This window comes from Oncorhynchus mykiss, chromosome 5, assembly GCF_057628025.1.
Source record: "Oncorhynchus mykiss isolate SJ-2025 chromosome 5, ASM5762802v1, whole genome shotgun sequence".
NCBI lineage: Eukaryota > Metazoa > Chordata > Actinopteri > Salmoniformes > Salmonidae > Oncorhynchus > Oncorhynchus mykiss.
The window spans coordinates 88,723,469-88,740,428 of NC_143026.1; the positions used below are offsets into that span (position 1 = coordinate 88,723,469).

A 16,960-nucleotide genomic window follows, 5' to 3' on the forward strand; every position below is an offset into this window, starting at 1 on the left:
TACTAGTGAGCCAAGTTAGACATTACTTACTATGCACTGAATGGAACTGTATGTACGCTACAGAGTGATGCTGAAGTAAATACTTCATAATCAATATTACCTTGCTCTTGTAGAGAATAAACACCATAGAAAACACCCTCCAACGTGATGGTGCAGACAGAACATGCTTTCCATCCGATCCTGAAACCTCTGCTACAAGCAGGCCGTATGGGTGTATGATTTAGCTTGCTCTGGACTCCAGGGTTGTGACATAATGTATACCTACTTGTTATTGGCTGCTAACATGAATGACTTTCTGCTCCAAATGCAGGTGTAAAATGCAGTTTATTTCTGTAGCCTATCTTGCGTTTTGAAAATACCTTTGTGGTTGTAATGACAGGCAACATTTGGAGTTAGGTTCGATATAGTACAGTACATCTATTACATCTATTTTGACTGGAATTGTGTTGGTTATTGTTAATGAGTGCAGAATTGATTCCGTTTCAAAATAGTTTCGTAAAATACTTTACTCCTTGAATTGTTAAGATTGTGCTGCTTTCCCCTTTGTTAGTAAAACTTTCTCAACAAGTCTGTGACCACAGTCGCAGGAAATGTTATTTTTGAGGTGCCATGTTTGGTTTGAGCACATGTACCCAAAAACCTCTGTGCATGGCCCTGAATCTTCTCATCAAGCTTTTAAGCTGAAAAATCTGGAACCATCATGCATTTTGTGATAAAAGCGCTACATTATGCACAGAGATAGATTCCTGTCAAATCTTGACATTTTAGTAGAAACTCACATAGTCTGTTCTGGGATTCAAACCATCAACCTTTGGTTACTGGCCCAACGCTCTTAACCGCTAGGCTACCTACCCACCTGAAAAGATTCAGATATAGAGCCACTCCAGATTTTGATCCTAGGGGGGGGAGGGGTGTGGCAGCCATTTTTTTAAATGGCCCCCAACGGTTGGCCTACCATTATGTTCCAATTCAGAAGAGAGGTACAATTTGGAACAGAGGTAGGTTTCTGGACATCCCAGGGGCGTGGTGGTCATCTTTTGAAATGGCCACAGACAGTAATACAATTACAGTTGACCTATTTTGAGATGAACACACCAAATGTGACACAGAAGTAAATGTAGGTACCCTGAAAAGATTTAGATATGGAACCCCCACAGCTTTGGCCCCAGGGGGCCGTGTCAGCCATTTTACCAAAAGGCTGCAGACTGTACCACTATTTTACAAATCTTTAATCTACAAAAAGTAATTGCCTTTTAAAATGAATACACTTCATGCCCATATTTCTGGCCCTGGATCTCCTGAAAACCAAAAGGTTTGACAGTAACACAGGATATTACAATTATAGAGGGAAACAGTCATTTAGGCCAAACATTTTATTTATTTATTATAATTTTTTTTAGGATAAGTGTAGCAGAGGTGAGTTAAAATGTTATAGTGATGAAGTAGCCCTGCCTGCAACTTACAACCACCCTTGGCCATATTCTAAATATTTGTTTAGGTCTAATGACTGGTGTTCACATCCTACCAGTAACATGAGCATGTAAACAAATGGCTGCGAAAGCTACTTTGCAATGGAAAATATCACAGCCATTAAGTTGGAATAGTTCACAATTGCTGTGGACAACTATCTTAAGCTGTGTTTGTCAGAACTGTGCTTGACACAATATATTTTACTTTCAAGCTGTTTCATCATACTCTCTCCAAGATCGCATAGCAGTTCACACGTCTTTTGTCCTCGTCTTGTCGTGTCCTGTATATATATATATATTTACAACTTTTTTCACATACATTTTATTTTTATTTTCCATCAACTCATCTTCTAAACACTCTCCTGCAACCAGCCTCACCAATTTATATTTATAAAAAATTATTATTTACCTCAGATCTGTAATCCTCCAAGAAGCTAGCCAGAAACTCCAAGAAGCTAGCCAGAAACTAGCCAGAAGCTAGCCAGGAGCTAGCCCAGAAGCTAATCCAGAAGCTAATCAGAAGCTAGTTAGCTTCTTTACTGGCAAATCGTTAGTATTCAGCTAACCACGGTTTGTGGTCATCAGCTATCCTTTAGCTCGAAAATCTATTGCCAGTTTTGTACGGCGCAGCGCGGCTCGGAACGGAACATACCGGACCAATTTTTCTCTCCATGTCCCTGGATTTCAACTGCTCTCTGGACATTCATACCCGGATCTCACAGCTAGCTAGCTGCTATCCGTGTGACAGTCGGCTTTCGTCGATTCCGGAGCAAACATCGATTGTTCCGGTGCTAGCCAGCTCCGTCAATCACTCCTGAGTTCCATCATTCACTCCTGGGCTGCAGTCACCTATCCGGACCCGTTTCACTGCCTACGCGGAGCCCCACCGGGCCTTCACAACTGGACTGCCGACGTTATCTACCTGAAGGAGATCCGGCTGGCTCCTCTGTCGCGACGTTACCTGAACGCCCATCTGCGGCCCGCTAACCGTTAGCTGTCTTACCGGCTGCTATCTGAATAGACAATCGGACAATTTATTTATTTTTATTATTATTATGTTTTCTTCTCGGGCCTCTATAACTATATCTATTGTTCTTATTTTTGTTGTTGTTGTGTGATTTGGATTAATCCCCTCTACCTCACGGAACCCCACTAATCTACTGACCGAACGCAAGAGGTGGCTAACAACAAAAGAAGCTTGCTACCGGTTGGCCTGGCTAGCTGTCTAAATCGCCGTGACCCTCAACCAACCTCTCCACTCACTGGACCCTTTTGATCACTCGACTAAGCATGCCTCTCCTTAATGTCAATATGTCTTGTCCATTGCTGTTCTGGTTAGTGTTTATTGGCTTATTTCACTGTAGAGCCTCTAGTCCTGCCTATCCAACCTATTAGTTCCACCACCCACACATGCAATGACATCTCCTGGTTTCAATGATGTTTCTAGAGACAATATCTCTCTCTTCATCACTCAATACCTAGGTTTACCTCCACTGTATTCACATCCTACCTTACATTTGTCTGTACATTATACCTTGATGCTATTTTATCGCCCCCAGAAACCTCCTTTTACTCTCTGTTCCAGACGTTCTAGACGACCAATTCTTATTGCTTTTAGTCGCACCCTTATTCTACTCCTCCTATGTTCCTCTGGCGATGTAGAGGTGAATCCAGGCCCTGCAGTGCCTAGCTCCACTCCTATTCCCCAGGCGCTCTCTTTTGACGACTTCTGTAACCGTAATAGCCTTGGTTTCATGCATGTTAACATTAGAAGCCTCCTCCCTAAGTTTGTTCTATTCACTGCTTTAGCACACTCTGCCAACCCGGATGTTCTAGCTGTGTCTGAATCCTGGCTTAGGAAGACCACCAAAAATTCAGACATTTTAATTCCAAACTACAACATTTTCAGACAAGATAGAACTGCCAAAGGGGGCGGTGTTGCAATCTACTGCAAAGATAGCCTGCAGAGTTCTGTCCTACTATCCAGGTCTGTACCCAAACAATTTGAACTTCTACTTTTAAAAATCCACCTCTCTAAAAACAAGTCTCTCACCGTTGCCGCCTGCTATAGACCACCCTCTGCCCCCAGCTGTGCTCTGGACACCATATGTGAACTGATTGCCCCCCATCTATCTTCAGAGCTCGTGCTGCTAGGCGACCTAAACTGGAACATGCTTAACACCCCAGCCATCCTACAATCTAAACTTGATGCCCTCAATCTCACACAAATGATCAATGAACCTACCAGGTACCTCCCCAAAGCCTTAAACATGGGCACCCTCATAGATATCATCCTAACCAACTTCCCCTCTAAATACACCTCTGCTGTCTTCAACCAAGATCTCAGCGATCACTGCCTCATTGCCTGCATCCGTAATGGGTCAGCGGTCAAACGACCTCCTCTCATCACTGTAAAACGCTCCCTGAAACACTTCAGCGAGCAGGCCTTTCTAATCGACCTGGCCGGGGTATCCTGGAAGGATATTGACCTCATCCCGTCAGTAGAGGATGCCTGGATATTTTTTTTTTAAATGCCTTCCTAACCATCTTAAATAAACATGCCCCATTCAAGAAATTTAGAACCAGGAACAGATATAGCCCTTGGTTCTCCCCAGACCTGACTGCCCTTAACCAACACAAAAACATCCTATGGCGTTCTGCATTAGCATCGAACAGCCCCCGTGATATGCAGCTGTTCAGGGAAGCTAGAAACCATTATACACAGGCAGTTAGAAAAGCCAAGGCTAGCTTTTTCAAGCAGAAATTTGCTTCTTGCAACACTAACTCAAAAAAGTTCTGGGACACTGTAAAGTCCATGGAGAATAAGAACACCTCCTCCCAGCTGCCCACTGCACTGAAGATAGGAAACACTGTCACCACTGATAAATCCACCATAATTGAAAATTTCAATAAGCATTTTTCTACTGCTGGCCATGCTTTCCACCTGGCTACTCCTACCCCTGTCAACAGCACTGCACCCCCAACAGCAACTCGCCCAAGCCTTCCCCATTTCTCCTTCTCCCAAATCCATTCAGCTGATGTTCTGAAAGAGCTGCAAAATCTGGACCCCTACAAATCAGCCGGGCTAGACAATCTGGACCCTTTCTTTCTAAAATTATCTGCCGAAATTGTTGCCACCCCTATTACTAGCCTGTTCAACCTCTCTTTCGTGTCGTCTGAGATTCCCAAAGATTGGAAAGCAGCTGCGGTCATCCCCCTCTTCAAAGGGGGGGACACTCTTGACCCAAACTGCTACAGACCTATATCTATCCTACCATGCCTTTCTAAGGTCTTCGAAAGCCAAGTCAACAAACAGATTACCGACCATTTTGAATCTCACCATACCTTCTCTGCTATGCAATCTGGTTTCAGAGCTGGTCATGGGTGCACCTCAGCCACGCTCAAGGTCCTAAACGATATCTTAACCGCCATCGATAAGAAACATTACTGTGCAGCCATATTCATTGATCTGGCCAAGGCTTTCGACTCTGTCAATCACCACATCCTCATCGGCAGACTCAACAGCCTTGGTTTCTCAAATGATTGCCTCGCCTGGTTCACCAACTACTTCTCTGATAGAGTTCAGTGTGTCAAATCGGAGGGTCTGTTGTCCGGACCTCTGGCAGTCTCTATGGGGGTGCCACAGGGTTCAATTCTTGGACCGACTCTCTTCTCTGTATACATCAATGAGGTCGCTCTTGCTGCTGGTGAGTCTCTGATCCACCTCTACGCAGACGACACCATTCTGTATACTTCCGGCCCTTCTTTGGACACTGTGTTAACAACCCTCCAGGCAAGCTTCAATGCCATACAACTCTCCTTCCGTGGCCTCCAATTGCTCTTAAATACAAGTAAAACTAAATGCATGCTCTTCAACCGATCGCTACCTGCACCTACCCGCCTGCCCAACGTCACTACTCTGGACGGCTCTGACTTAGAATACGTGGACAACTACAAATACTTAGGTGTCTGGTTAGACTGTAAACTCTCCTTCCAGACCCATATCAAACATCTCCAATCCAAAGTTAAATCTAGAATTGGCTTCCTATTTCGCAACAAAGCATCCTTCACTCATGCTGCCAAACATACCCTTGTAAAACTGACCATCCTACCAATCCTCAACTTTGGCGATGTAATTTACAAAATAGCCTCCAATACCCTACTCAACAAATTGGATGCAGTCTATCACAGTGCAATCCATTTTGTCACCAAAGCCCCATATACTACCCACCATTGCGACCTGTACGCTCTCGTTGGCTGGCCCTCGCTTCATACTCGTCGCCAAACCCACTGGCTCCATGTCATCTACAAGACCCTGCTAGGTAAAGTCCCCCCTTATCTCAGCTCGCTGGTCACCATAGCATCTCCCACCTGTAGCACACGCTCCAGCAGGTATATCTCTCTAGTCACCCCCAAAACCAATTCTTTCTTTGGCCGCCTCTCTTTCCAGTTCTCTGCTGCCAATGACTGGAACGAACTACAAAAATCTCTGAAACTGGAAACACTTATCTCCCTCACTAGCTTTAAGCACCAACTGTCAGAGCAGCTCACAGATTACTGCACCTGTACATAGCCCACCTATAATTTAGCCCTATCAACTACCTCTTTCCCAACTGTATTTAATTTATTTATTTATTTTGCTCCTTTGCACCCCATTATTTTTATTTCTACTTTGCACATTCTTCCATTGCAAAACTACCATTCCAGTGTTTTACTTGCTATATTGTATTTACCTTGCCACCAAGGCCTTTTTTGCCTTTACCTCCCTTCTCACCTCATTTGCTCACATTGTATATAGACTTGTTTATACTTTATTATTGACTGTATGTTTGTTTTACTCCATGTGTAACTCTGTGTTGTTGTATCTGTCGAACTGCTTTGCTTTATCTTGGCCAGGTCGCAATTGTAAATGAGAACTTGTTCTCAACTTGCCTACCTGGTTAAATAAAGGTAAAATAAATAAAAATAAATAAAAATGATGTAACGAGTGCACCGAGAGTCAGGAAGCAAGTACAGGGAGTGAGTGAGTGTTTTAATAAATAAATAAACACAAACAACACACCGACATGAAACAGAGTCAATAACACCTGAGGAAAGAACCAAGGGGAGGGACAGATACAGGGAAGATAATCAAGGAGGTGATGGGGTCCTGGTGATTGTCATGAGGCACAGGTGTGCTTGACGATGGTGACAGGTGTGCAGGATTTTGAGCAGCCTGGTGACCTAGAGGCCGGAGAGGGAGTATATGTGACACATGAACAAAGTATGACACACTAGTTTTTCTAATTTCAGCTGAATATGTTCTGCAAATTAAAGGCCATGTAGTATATATATATCCAACTCAGTGGCTGTCATTTTTGGTGAGAGTGTTTGCCATGAGAGTGGAAAGTTCTTATTTCGATTCCCAGCCAAGCCGTACCTAAGACAGTAAAAATGAGACCGTCTCTGCTTGGAGCCACCACAGCATTAAGCAACTAGAGTGGGGCAAGGCCCTGTGACAGACTAGTGTTCTGTCCACTTGTAGAATCAAACTGTCCACTATGGCAGTTAAGCTCCTATGAGGTGTTCCATCACTTCCTGCACTCTAAGGGACCTCCAACCTCATCATTCAAAATAATAATTATTGGGTCAGTGCTTCCAAACACAGCAACAGACAATATACACCCTTTGAAGAAGAGTGTTATCAGGACAAGGTACTTCATTAAAAGCCCTGGAACTAACCAAGCTAATGTACTAGTGGCTTGGACCTGACCTCCTTTATTTAAGTGTATAGTCTGCCATGCTCCACAGGGACTGAAGCTGTCAAATCTACATTTGTGCCAAAAATGCAACAAAAAAAAACGTTTTTTTTCCCCCTCAGCTGCCCCACTATTCAATGACATGGAATTCAAAGGGCTTTATTGGTGTGGGAAACATATGTTTACATTGCAAGAGCAAATTTAATAGACAATAATTAGCAAATAGTTTAAATATGAAAGGGAGAATAAATAAACAGATAAGTATAGTGTAACGGTAGATTTCTTTTTCTCCTGAAGAGGAGTAAGGATCGGAGCAAGATGCGGCGTGGTACGTGTTCATATCGTTTATTTTAAAAACAGAAACTGAACACTAATGAAATACAAGAAACAATAAACGAATACGTGAAAATACCAGACCGAAACAGTACCGTGTGGCGACAAACACAGACACGGAAACAAACCAACAGTGAAACCCAGGCTACCTAAGTATGATTCTCAATCAGAGACAACTAACGACACCTGCCTCTGATTGAGAACCATACCAGGCCGAAACAGAAACCTAAACATAGAAACACAAAACATAGACTGCCCACCCCAACTCACGCCCTGACCATACTAAATAAAGACAAAACAAAGGAAAATAAAGGTCAGAACGTGACTTATAGGTTGTATTTACAATGTTGTTTGTGTTCCACTGGTTACCCTTTTCTCATGGCAACAACGGCCACTACCTCACACGATAACTTGATGACCAGCACGTTTGGCCTGAGAGAAGGGTTTCCACTAGTTTTCATTATGCTAGATCGATCCACCATCACTGTTTCCCAAAAAGTGACCTCATCACAGAGCTCTACGCTGACATGTTTTACAAGGAGCACATGTTGTCCTAAATACATTTAGGAGCACAATGAAAATATTTGAGGAAGAGTGATTTATCATAATAAATGACAAACACTTGTTGAATAAAATGTTTTATTCGTTAACTGTTAGTCATTTCTTATCATAAAAACACTTGTTGAATAAAAACTTTCTCAAATCCTCTGGTGGGACTCGCACTCACACGTCTGTCTGTGAGAGATCAGATTCTCTGACGTGTCTATTCGCTAGCAGTTGAGCAAGCTTAAACTAACATTGAAAAACACTAGTGTGTGAACAAAATTATGTAAATAGCCAAGGAACACAAGTACAGTCACACTTTAGTAGACTTGTGGTTAAGTTAGACCAACTTTTGTGCCTGTGTGCTTGTAAAAAAAAATATTTCAGCACTTCACTCAGTGCGCACAGCCCCCACCAAGTATATGGGACTCTCAGTGCGCACAGCCCCCACCAAGTACTGTTGCTGCTCGAGGTGGGCTTTATGCGACTCTCAGTGCGCACAGCCCCCACCAAGTACTGTTGCTGCTGGAGGTGGGCTTTATGGGACTCATAGAAGTTTGTGTGATTAGCTACCTCTATGAAACAAAACGGCAGAAAACGAAATACTTTGAAAATAACTATGACAGCAATTTGTTGATGCAAAGCACAACTCACACCTGCTAATACTTGACTTTTTTTTTCAGTTTTTCACATCTATTGTTTTGACACATACAGTATGGGAGTAAAATGGTCACACTGTAGAGCCCTGCATCACAAAGATTGGTTAACAGTGAATGCATGGTAGATAAGGATGGGGTTTATTTTAGAAGAAAAAGTTGTCGATAACTGTAAAGATCTCTTCACACATCTAAGTGCAGTACACCATCTCAACATGGCTTCCAGTTACTTCCTTATGCTGTCAGGAGGGCTGTTGCAGGTATTATCTATCACACAGTTTGACTATATGAAAACAGTGACTGATTACGTCTTTATATTCTTCTTTAAGGCTCTGCATCTGTTGTGGCATAATTCACAAGTTCTCTGATTGGCTGCAGATCAAGTGTAAGACTCAACTGGCACTGTTTTGAACATAGACAAACACCGGAGTGCAAAGGTCGTTGTGGCCAGCCTCAATGCAGGGCTTCGCATTACATTTTAGCAGACTATTTAACTAGACAAGTCAGTTAAGAACAAATTATTATTGACAATGACGGCCTACCTCAGCCAAAGCCTAACCCGGACAACGCTGGGCTAATTGTGCACCTCACTATGGGACTCCCAATCACGGCCAGTTGTGATACAGCGTGGAATCGAACCAGGGTCTGCAGTGACGTCTCTAGCACTGAGATGCAGTGCCCAAACATTGTTATCCAGAGTGACTTACAGGCACAATTAGGGTTGTGTCTTGCTCAAGGGCACATCAACAGATTTTTCACCTAGTCGGCTTGGGAATTCAAACCAGAGACATTTCGGTTACTGGCCCAATGGTCTTAACTGCTAGGCTACCTATGCATCTCAATCAAGCAGACATCATCTATGGTCAGGGTGTTGATTTCACACCACATCCAGAGGTTTGGAGAAACGTGTGTTCTGCAGTAGTTACAACATTAATGGTACTAATGTTAGCAGTTGATGTTCTTTAGTAACACAGACCCCAATGCAAATCAGGGGGAAGAAAATAGGTTTATTAAAATAGGACAAATCATGTTTGGAAGTAGATGGTCATTCTCCCCTGTCTTCATTGGTGCTCTCCTGTGATTCTCTCCTGTGATTCTCTCCTGTGATTCTCTCCAGTGATTCTCTCCTGTGATTCTCTCCAGTGATTCTCTCCTGTGATTCTCTCCAGTGAACGAAGGGACAGGATTTAGTTTATAACCCAGCCCTGTGGTTGACCAATTAGAATAATTTGCAATAAAACTGGGCCAACGTCCAAACAACAAGTATCCTATTTCAGAGTCAATATATAGACAGATTCCTGCCATGTCTCCGTATTAATCCCCTATTACAGAAAATACACTATTTCCCTTGATCGTTGGTACTGTACTGACCTCTCGTCCTTGGTCTCTGCATTAATCCCCTATTACAGAAAACACACTATTTCCCTTGATCATTGGTACTGTACTGACCTCTCGTCCTCGGTCTCCGCATTAATCCCCTATTACAGAAAATACACTATTTCCCTTGATCGTTGGTACTGTACTGACCTCTCGTCCTCGGTCTCTGCATTAATCCCCCATTACAGAAAATACACTATTTCCCTTGATCGTTGGTACTGTACTGACCTCTCGTCCTCGGTCTCTGCATTAATCCCCTATTACAGAAAACACACTATTTCCCTTGATCGTTGGTACTGTACTGACCTCTCGTCCTCGGTCTCTGCATTGTGTATTTATCTCCAAAATGTTCTTACACTCCCCCAGACCATTTTTAAAAAGAAATATACTTCAAATGTTTTCTTAGAAAACAATAAAAACAGGAAAAAAAGACATAAAAAAACATTAGCAGTAAACATCATTCACATTAAACACCTTCCATTTCTATAAAACACAAAGGGCATATTGTACTTGCTGTTACAATAAGATATAGATTTAAAACAAAGTCAGGTAAGCCACTGTGTCGAACCACCTCTGCTCTGAACCTTTCTTCAAATTCAACAAACGATTCTTTCGATTTTTGAACACATTTGGTTCCCTCTCCAATTGGTGGTTGCATTGGTCAGACCCTTAAGGAAAACATTGTGGTAAACCGTGGGGTGTTGGGTTGAGCGTGCAAAGATTGACACAGAGACAGGGAGGCTTTAGTCCGCAAAAACAACTTTACTCAGACAGTAAATAAATATATCAAAGAAATCACTTAGGTTTAGCTCGGTCCGTCTTCTCTCTTTTGCTTGGTGTCGGTCTCTCCCCCCCCTTCTCCCTCACGGTGTGCCATCGTGCTCCTTTTATTTGGCCTCCACGGCTGGTTGGCCCTTTCCTCTAATTACCTCCACTTGGAACTGTCCGAGTCGGGGTGCCCAGCTCCTGTATCCCCAGCAGAGGGAGCCAACGTTGCCTCACGTACCTCCCCTCTATTACCATCCGCTAGTCACCGCTGTCAGTATCTGTTGATTCAAAGTGCTGACCAGATGCTTGAAACCTGATCTGCCTTCCACAACTCAGCCTGGGGATAGATTGAGGGAACAAATGATCCGCAGATGGGGGTCAAGTTTGTTTTCGCCCCCCTTGTCTGTAATTGTTGAATTTCTTCTGTCAAGGTTTTGATCTGTTCACCAAGAGCTTTCAAACTATCTGTATCTCTCTTCAATGTCCTGTCATGATTGTCCAGAAATCATTTCTCATCCCATTTTCTTACTTTGGCTAAAACAGTTAAAGACCATCTTGTTTTTGTCAGACATTTAGACATCCTCTGAATTTTCCCCCAAGCTTTTTGTGTATCAGACAGATTTAATATTCCATCTTTGTCAACAATGAAGGAATATTTCTTTATTATCTCTTGCCTACACTTCTCTACTTTGAAATGGTTCTTCATATCACAAGACAGTAAGTGGTTTTCTCACTTTACAATGACATTATATTAACTTCAAAAGCTGTATAATATATATATCTCTATGTTTATATATTTAGTTAACCCCAAAATGTAACCCCTTTTAAGGACTCAAACCTCTTCTAGAACCCAACATGTTTCTGTAGGGCTTGGCTACCCATAAAAATGTGTGTTCACTTCAAAAAGCTTCTTGAAGGCCTACATTAACCACACCTGTAAAAATTGCTACTCAACGAGCAACTCACTTCTACGCGACAAGAAGGTTTCACCAGTTAAGAAAAGACTCTAACCTTTTAATAGAGGACTTGAACCCCTATAATAGAGAACAAAGACAAAGGCCTCAAACCTTTTCATAGAGAACAAAGGAAGTCTGTAATGGAACTCGACCCCTTGTACATAACGGATACATATCACTCATTGCACACACTAATTTTAACCTGATTTGGTTATTTTAAAATAGACTCACTCCTGCACTTATGCCATTAATCAGGAGATTAAGAGTTTACTCCCCAAAGTGGGTTGCGCTCAGTATTCTCTCTTTTTTCTGGATCAACACAAAGTTGATACGTTTTTCTTGTTTTTGTTGAGATCAATTCATCCGGATCACGGCACCAAATGTTAGCAGTTCGTGTTATTCTTTAATAATACAGACCTCAAAGCAAATCAGGGGGAGGAAAATAGGTTTATTCAAATTGGACAAATCATGATTGGAAGTAGATGACCATTCTCCCCTGTCCTCAGTGGTGCTCTCCTGTGATTCTCTCCTGTGATTCTCTCCTGTGATTCTCTCCATTGATTCTCTCCAGTGATTCTCTCCTGTGATTCTCTCCTGTGATTCTCTCCTGTGATTCTCTCCTGTGATTCCCTCCTGTGATTCTCTCCTGTGATTCTCTCCTGTGATTCTCTCCTGTGATTCTCTCCTGTGATTCTCTCCTGTGATTCTCTCCTGTGATTCTCTCCTGTGATTCTCTCCTGTGATTCTCTCCTGTGATTCTCTCCAGTGATTCTCTCCAGTGATTCTCTCCAGTGATTCTCTCCAGTGATTCTCTCCTGTGATTCTCTCCAGTGATTCTCTCCTGTGATTCTCTCCTGTGATTCTCTCCTGTGATTCTCTCCTGTGATTCTCTCCAGTGATTCTCTCCTGTGATTCTCTCCTGTGATTCTCTCCAGTGATTCTCTCCAGTGATTCTCTCCTGTGATTCTCTCCAGTGATTCTCTCCTGTGATTCTCTCCAGTGATTCTCTCCAGTGATGCTCTCCTGTGATGCTCTCCTGTGATTCTCTCCTGTGATTCTCTCCTGTGATTCTCTCCTGTGATTCTCTCCAGTGATTCTCTCCAGTGATTCTCTCCTGTGATTCCCCCCTGTGATTCCCCCCTATGATTCCCTCCTGTGATTCTCTCCAGTGATTCTCTCCAGTGATTCTCTCCTGTGATTCTCTTCTGTGATTCTCTCCTGTGATTTTCTCCTGTGATTCTCTCCAGTGATTCTCTCCTGTGATTCTCTCCAGTGAACAAAGGAACAGGATGTAGTTTATAACCCAGCCGTGTGGTTGACCAATTAGAATAACTTGCAATAAAACTGGGCCAACGTACAAACAACAAGTATCCTATTTCAGAGTCAATATATAGACAGATTCCTGCCATGTCTCTGCATTAATCCCCCATTACAGAAAATACACTATTTCCCTTGATCGTTGGTTCTGTACTGACCTCTCGTCCTTGGTCTCTGCATTAATCCCCCATTACAGAAAACACACTATTTCCCTTGATCGTTGGTACTGTACTGACCTCTCGTCCTTGGTCTCTGCATTAATCCCCCATTACAGAAAATACACTATTTCCCTTGATCGTTGGTACTGTACTGACCTCTCGTCCTTGGTCTCTGCATTAATCCCCCATTACAGAAAATACACTATTTCCCTTGATCGTTGGTACTGTACTGACCTCTCGTCCTCGGTCTCTGCATTAATCCCCTATTACAGAAAACACACTATTTCCCTTGATCGTTGGTACTGTACTGACCTCTCGTCCTTGGTCTCTGCATTAATCCCCCATTACAGAAAACACACTATTTCCCTTGATCGTTGGTACTGTACTGACCTCTCGTCCTCGGTCTCTGCATTAATCCCCCATTACAGAAAATACACTATTTCCCTTGATCGTTGGTACTGTACTGACCTCTCGTCCTTGGTCTCTGCATTAATCCCCCATTACAGAAAATACACTATTTCCCTTGATCGTTGGTACTGTACTGACCTCTCGTCCTCGGTCTCTGCGTTGTGTATTTATCTCCAAAGTATTATTCTAATAATGACGGGAATTGTGACTGTGATTGTTGTGTAAATATTGCATCTTTGATTTAAGTTGTCTTTTCTGTGTAACCCTCTTTTCTTTCAGCACAACATCTGAGACAAATACAACTGTCATGTTCATTAGTGGAACAGTTCCCTTGCCTCGAGGATTCAGAGGGGTAAAAACTGTAAGTTAGGTTTCCATTTTGAAACTCACTGTATTATCTTTCATGCATGAGCTCTGCTATTTCCACCAAAATGGTGCCCTTGAAGGTGTAATACCTTTGGATTGGTTTGACCAAATCCTAGCCATATTGAACACAGGGGTCTTTAAACAAAAATAATAACACAGACTTTTATGTTCAAGGATGCTTGGTACACCCTTAGATGATGCCACTTCTACTGGTTTCCTTGAGGAACGCCTCAGGAACCTGAGAAAGAGGCGTCGGAGACCAGGACGGCTCAACTCTACATCTGCAGCCGCTGAAGATATAACAGACAAAGCAGGAATCCTGTATTGCCAATGATATTAGGCCACATTTTAGTTTGATGGTTTCCTAGATGGTCTACTGTATTTCAGACATCAGATGCAACTTTGTTGATATACACAACTCACTATATTTAGGGAAAGAGGGATTTCCCAGGTAAAATCTTGATATGACATACTTTTTGCCAGTGGCGACCCGTCATTCAGGGCAGGTGGAGCAGAGTCCCACCTGTTTTGAGTCACACATTTCTAGCTAAAACACATAACATACATATTCGGTTTTTTTGGGGGGGGGGGTGCCTGTTTTGCATGTTATTTTGCCATTAATATGTGTCACATTTCAGTTCGCAAACAATGTAAAAAAATCATTGAATTAATAAAGCCGCAGACAAACATGGTCTCTTTTTGGATTTCTTGATATGCTCCAAAATGCCCCTTGGATGCTGCCATAGAGTTACATTAGAAGTGCCCGTCCAAGAAGGTTCAGGGTCATTGGCTACAGATACAATGATGTCAAATCATGTTATATGTACAGTACCTTTGATTGGACTGATCATGTCAACATCATACTTTCAAAATCTTGGCTAGCAGTCATCATCATGAATTAAGTCAACAATCTGCTGGCAAATCCTTTTCAATCCTTGTCATATGAAGATAAATTATAGATCAAACGTATCAGTGCTCATCGGCCTTTGGACATAAACATTACACAACAAGTTGGAAATCGCTAATTCAACAATGACTGGTTTGGAAAGAATCCGTGGCTAACTGCAAACATTGCAAAGCAATCACTAGCCCGAGTGGGTTCATGGTCCCAATTCTAGGTTTAAGGGTCTCTTTTCCAAGCTTAAAATTATAAACATTCAACATTGGCCATGCTGTGAATTCAGCATGATTTCTGCCACGTTCAAAACAACTGTTAACTCGGAACTGGCAAATCTATCTTCAATGAGTTCAAGACAACTGGGAATCTCGTGGAAAAACAAGCTCAGACTGGGAAAATATGTTTTGAACGGTCATACATCTCAGAATTGTAAGTCGGGAACTTGGGCCTCTTTCTAGAGCTATGACCTGAAAATCACTGACGTCATCATGATTCAACCTTGTTTTTTTCAGAGTTCCCAGTTGTCTTGAAAGCACTATAAATCCAGAGAATGACAGACTTTGATGACAAAGTTTGATGAAATAATTTGCCCACAAAGGACATAGTTTATACATCTCAATTGTCAGTAGAAACCACATTTATTTAAACAAGTCAGCCATATCAGCATTGTTTTTTTAAAAGGTTGAAAATGAGGCTAAATGAACTGTTTCGCTGCCAGACAAGGCTCCGCTGATAGCCAGGTAAGGTGTTGGGTCTGCTGTTGGGACAGCTTTATGTAGGCCCTAACAGATTGTGGGCACAGTTTGTCACCATTATAGTGCAATGAATGTATTGTTTAGTGTTGTGTTGTGTTGTGGCTTTGCTGGCATGCATCCTCAACATTTATTTTAGCCTCTGAGTATAGATGTGAAATATTAAGTATGTCTTAAACGGGTAACATTGCTGCTGTGAGATGCATGACATGAGAAATACCGGGAGGTCCTAAACAGGTCATATTTTGGTTGGATTTGAGTTATAAGGACGTCAGAAATAAGCCGTCTTAATCAGGTCGGATTCTGGTTGCATATGAATGTTTTTTAGACATTTCGTAGAAGGTGTCATGTTTCTGACAGGTGTATTAAATTGAGCACACAGCCATGCAATCTCCATAGGATAACAATGGCAGTAGAATGGCCTTACTGAAGAGCTCAGTAACTTTCAACGTGGCACCGTCATAGGATGCCACCTTTCCAACAAGTCAGTTTGTCAAATTTCTGCCCTGCTAGAGCTGCCCTGGTCAACTGTAATTGCTGTTGGGAAGTGGAAACGTCTAGGAGCAACGACGGCTCAGCCACGATGTGGTAGGCCACACACGCTCACAGAATGTGACCGCTGAGTGCTGAAACGCGTAGTGTATAAAAATCGTCTGTCTTCGGGTGCAACACTCAATACCGAGTTCCAAACTGGAGCAGTGGAAACATTCTCTGGAGTGATGAATCACGCTTCACCATCTGGGTGAAGGACGAATCTGGGTTTTGCGGATGCCAGGAGAATGTCATCTGCCCCAATTCATAGTGCCAACTGTAAAGTTTGGCGGAGGAGGAAAAATGGTCTGGGGCTGTTTTTCATGGTTCGGGCTAGGCCCTTTAGTTCCAGTGAAGGAAAATGTTAACAGGCCTAATCGCCTAACATCAGTGTCCAACCTCACTAATGTTCTTGGGCTGAATGGAAGCAATTAGTCTTGTGTGGCTCAGTTGGTAGAGCATGGCGCTTGCAACACCTGGGTTGTGGGTTTGAGTCCCATGGGAGACCAGTATGAAAATGTATGCACTAAGAGCGTCTGCTAGGATGTAAAAGTCCCCGCAGCAATGTTCCAACATCTAGTGGAAAGCCTTCTCAGAAGAGTGGAAGCTGTTATAGCAGCAATGTTCCAACATCTAGTGGAAAGCCTTCCCAGAAAAGTGGAAGCTGTTATAGAAGCAAAGGGGGGACCA

The 16,960-nt window shown here is 42.6% G+C and overlaps 1 protein-coding gene across 1 annotated transcript in view; it reads left to right on the forward strand.

Moving 5' to 3' along the window:
* LOC149983616 (uncharacterized) overlaps positions 1-14,776 on the forward strand; it is a 46,932-nt gene extending 32,156 nt beyond the window's left edge. The window contains exons 12-13 of the mRNA XM_090236712.1: positions 14,003-14,084; positions 14,264-14,776. Coding sequence (XP_090092838.1) covers positions 14,003-14,084; positions 14,264-14,287 — 106 coding nt within the window. The 3' untranslated portion in view covers positions 14,288-14,776. The remainder of the gene's footprint in view (positions 1-14,002; positions 14,085-14,263) is intronic.
* Positions 14,777-16,960: the final 2,184 nt, after the last annotated feature.